We start from the raw sequence: 4,134 nt of genomic DNA, 5'->3' as shown, positions 1-4,134 counted from the left end.
TTGGCTAAGGGCTGCCACTCGCCCGGTTAGCCTCTGGATTTCTCTTTTGTTTCGGGGGAAGGTAAATTTCGGAGCGCTTGTATTTGGTCCGGGTTGGCTTCAATTCCCCTCTGAGTTACCATGTATCCGAGGAATTTTCCAGAAGATACCCCGAAGGTACATTTGGACGGGTTCAACTTCATTTGGTAATTGTTTAGGACTTTGAAACACTCCTCTAAATGTGAGACGTAGTCCGTTTCTCGTAGTGATTTTACTAACATGTCGTCGAAACTTCCATCGTTGTTCCTATCTTGTCGGCGAACATTTTATTCACTAGGCGTTGATACGTGGCTCCTGCGTTTTTCAGCCCGAATGGCATTACCTTATAGCAATAGATACCTTTGTCGATTGTGAAAGCGGTTTTTTCCTGGTCATTGGGATGCATCAGGATTTGGTTGTATCCTGAAAATGCATCCATGAATGAAAGGACTTTATGACAGGCGGTGGCTTCCACCAAGCGTTCTATGTGTGGTAGAGGAAAGCTGTCTTTAGGACAAGCTTTATTAAGATCGGTATAATCGACGCATACGCGCCATTTACCGTTCTTTTTCTTGACGACGACGGTATTGGCGAGCCAATCGGGATATTTTACTTCGCGTATTAAACCGGATTTTAAGAGGCAGTCTACTTCTTCGTTGACCACTTTAGCTCTTTCTGGGCCGAGTTTCCTACGCTTCTGTTTCACAGGTTTGTAACTAGGGTTGACGTTGAGTATTTGTGCAGCGATTTCGAGGTCTATGCCTGGCATGTCCTCTGTCGTCCATGCAAATGTTCCCTTGTTCTTCTTTAGGAACGCTATTAGTTCTCGGCGGATGCTCCCTTTCAACTTGGCTCCGATGCCTACACATCTTTCGGGGTCGGTTCCGTCAATTTGAATCTGTGTTACTGATTCCGTACTAGGCTCATCTTTTTCCTCTGAACTTTCTTTCGGAGGCGAGAAGGTGATTTCGTCCCCGATGGTCATTAATTGTTGTTGGCCCTCGTTGGCTTCTTTGCTAGTTGGATCTTCCGAATCGTTTTCTTCTGGCCGGTGTTTTTCGACGATCCTTTTGTGATTATTCATATAACAAATTCGGGACGCCTCTTGGCTCCCTCTGATTTCTTGTATTCCGTTGGGGGTCGGAAATCGCACGCATAGGTGGTAAGTTGATGGTACCGCCCTCATCCCATGTATCCAAGGTCTCCCCAGGATAGCATTGAACGGGGACGGGCAATCGAGAACGGTAAATTCGACCATCCGGTTTACGTCTCCAGCCCATACAGGGAGTTCGATGATTCCTAGAGAAGGTGTCACTTCTCCATTAAATCCTGATAGCTGGTTGGGTTTGTGTTCGATTTCAGCCTCCTCGATGTTCATTCTATCCAAAGTGGTTTTGAATATAACATCCACGGAGCTTCCTCCGTCGACCAAGATTCTGGCTACTACGCAGTTACCCACTTCGAGTTCGATAATTAAAGCGTCGTCATGGGGCCCGTATAGCCTTTTGGTATCGTTTTCGCTAAATGAGATCGTGGCATCTTCTTCCTCTTGGCACCCAGGTGATCTCGGCGCACCTTTAAGTCGACGTTGGTGTGCCTTAATCGAATTTATGCTATCCCTGCAAAATTTTGAAATTCCCATGATGTAGTCGATCCGGGATTTGCTTGGGAGACGTCGTTGTCGTCCTCCTTTGCTCTTCCTCTTTTTGGGGAGGGATTTCCTCGGGTTCTGTTGTTGTTAAATTCTTTCTTCTGGGGTGGTGGCCCAAGGTCGACGTTCTTTAACTCTCCATTTTTATACTTCTCGATAAGTACTTTTCGGGCCACGACGCAGTCCAGAGTGTCGTGCCCGTAGTTTTTGTGGAAGTCGCAGTATTTTTTCTTGTCACGTGGCCATTTCGGGGTGCTTCCTTCGGGAACTCCTTCATCGTTTACGTTATAGGCGTGCTCCGGGATACTCGGAGGCTTCCTCCATTCATTATTTCGGTAAGGTCTCATCTCGGGTGACCTAGTCATCGCCGGAACAGGTGTCATAGAGGGGATTTTCCTTGGGTTATGCTTCTTCGATAGGAGGGCCCTTTCTTCCTCAGCTTTGGCGTAGTTCGAAGCGCGGTGAATTGCATCTTCGATGGTGGGCGGTCTGTTCACGGTCATTTCTTCTCGGAATCTGGACTCGTGCCATAGTCCATTTTTGAGAGCGTTCAGAGCCGACTCTCCCTCTACGGAAGGGATTTTTGACATGACGGTTTTGAACCTTGTCATGAAGCTTTTCAAGGTCTCGTCTCTGGCCTGTTGAGTGTTCCATAGATCCGCCATGGTCGCCTCATCTTCCACCAGCATTGAGTAGTGTTTGATGAACGCGGCCGACAGCTGTTGAAAAGAACTTATGGATCCTTCCTCCAGTCGGGAAAACCAATCTAGGGCACTTCTTGATAGATTTTCGGCGAATAGCTGGCAAAACCCTGCTTCTCGCTCGTTATCTCGCAGACATGCTCGCCCCATCGCGATGCGAAAGGCTGTTACGTAGGTTTTTGGGTTGGAAGTACCGGAGTACTTGGGGAGCCTGACTTTCCCGGTGTCCCCAATCCTGACCTGGGTGATGCACGGAGCAAAAGGAGTTCGACCGGTGTCTGCCACCAATCGGTCGATCTCAGGGGCCGAACTCGTGGCATAGTGCATTCGGGAATCGACAGCCTGGAACTTCTCCTCCACCAACTGGCGGAAAGCATTGAACGCGAGGTGATCGTCCCTCGGGGTTCCTTCGGCGAACTGCTCTCCCCCAGTTCGGATTTCTCATCTCTGAGGGTTTCCTTCGGCGAACTGTTCTCCCCTAGTTCAGATTTCTCCTCTCTGAGGGTTTCCTTCGGCGAACTGTTCTCCCCCAGTTCGGATTTCTCCTCTCTGAGGGTTTCCTTCTGCGAACTGTTCTCCCCCAGTTCGGATTTCTCTTCTCCGAGGGTTTCCTTCATTCGGGCGAGCTATCGGCTCGAAATGATTCGGTTCCTCAGGAACTCCTCCCTCGCGGGGGAGGTTGATGATCTGGGGAACATATCCAGGAGGAGGGCCTCCTGGAGGTGGGGGTGCTAGGTCGCCTTGAGTCGGTCGAGCTCGCCAAACACTGGCTTCGACCTGCCCATCAAACTGATCCATCCCGGCCGTATTGCTAGGGCCGGCCGTGTCGGGCGACATGTGGATCCCAGAAAAACTTAACCGCCTCCCGGGCGGAACGAACCTTCGTCCGTTTGCCGTTAGGCGGATCGGTCGAACTCAGCAGGATAGCTCGCTCAGCGTCGAGCTGCTCTTGAAGTGAAGATTGTGCGGCTGTCAAGCTATCGAGCTGGGATCGGGTTGATCTCTGGAATTCGGCGGTGGTTTCAACGAGTTTTAGCAGAAGAGCCCGTGTCTCTGGATCAGCTCCAGAGATCGGGATTTCGTGCTCGCTGTTAGAAGACATTCTTTCAGATCTGATCTGTGTTCTTCGGCGTTAGGTTTCTGATAAGGTTCCCACAGACGGTGCCAAATTGTTGAACCGATTTCTCGACCCAACAATCTACACTGGATTATTTCGATTTATCTAGTATATTTATTTATATGAATAGAGGGTCTCAGAATCCGTTTATGAAGAATAAACTAGAATCCGAAAGGAATTAATAAACGATATAAATAGCAATATAAATAGGGCGAAAGGATGCTCCTTTTTTTTTATTGATAATCAAATAAAGCTCTATCAGAATAAGAAAAATTCAAATGGAAATGAACAGAAAATACGTTTCAGAAGATAATATCGCAATCTCTCTCTCTCTTCCTCCAAAATTCATCCCTCTCAACGAGGATGGAATGAGCTTTTATAGCCACTTTGCCGACTTTCCTTCATCTTCAGATCGATGCACGTGTACGTGCAGAACTGGTCTTCGATCCTTTATTCTTGCGCACATCTCCACTCTTCTAGGCGATTTGACCGTTTCTTTGATGACTTCGAACTTCAAATTCCTTGGCGGGACCGTCTGGGAACGTCTATGGGCCCGGATCGAGTCTGATTTCCATCCGGAATAATGTCTTGGACCGTTCTGGGCTTATTAGGCCGAACTGGGCTTTGGGCCGATCTGACGATTATCT

At 48.5% G+C, this 4,134-nt stretch overlaps 1 protein-coding gene across 1 annotated transcript; it reads right to left on the bottom strand.

The window, feature by feature from the left end:
* Nucleotides 1-253: 253 nt before the first annotated feature.
* LOC149402362 (uncharacterized) lies at nucleotides 254-3,472 on the bottom strand. The gene is made up of 3 exons (XM_089608336.1): nucleotides 3,251-3,472; nucleotides 1,684-2,787; nucleotides 254-1,615 (listed from the first exon to the last, which is right to left on the bottom strand). Exons 1-3 carry the CDS (start codon nucleotides 3,470-3,472, stop codon nucleotides 254-256), a joined length of 2,688 nt encoding a protein of 895 aa, XP_089464462.1.
* Between the last annotated feature and the right edge of the window lie 662 nt (nucleotides 3,473-4,134).

The sequence above is a fragment of the Urtica dioica genome, chromosome 3 (assembly GCF_054948205.1).
Source record: "Urtica dioica subsp. dioica isolate 48M chromosome 3, U.dioica_male_clone48M_v1_H2, whole genome shotgun sequence".
NCBI classification, from domain to species: Eukaryota; Viridiplantae; Streptophyta; class Magnoliopsida; order Rosales; family Urticaceae; genus Urtica; species Urtica dioica.
The sequence above is the reverse complement of the archived record's forward strand: the minus strand, read 5'-3'. Positions and strand labels throughout refer to the sequence as shown.

Bases quoted from the DNA above. Each gene is read 5' to 3' on its own strand.
- LOC149402362 (XM_089608336.1), bottom strand. From the start codon at position 3,472: ATGTCTTCTAACAGCGAGCACGAAATCCCGATCTCTGGAGCTGATCCA. The intron at 2,788-3,250 runs GTTCGTTCCGCC...GGGGGAGAGCAG, and splicing joins CTAACGGCAAACGGACGAAG to TTCGCCGAAGGAACCCCGAG. The intron at 1,616-1,683 runs GCAAATCCCGGA...AATTCGATTAAG, and splicing joins ACGACAACGACGTCTCCCAA to GCACACCAACGTCGACTTAA.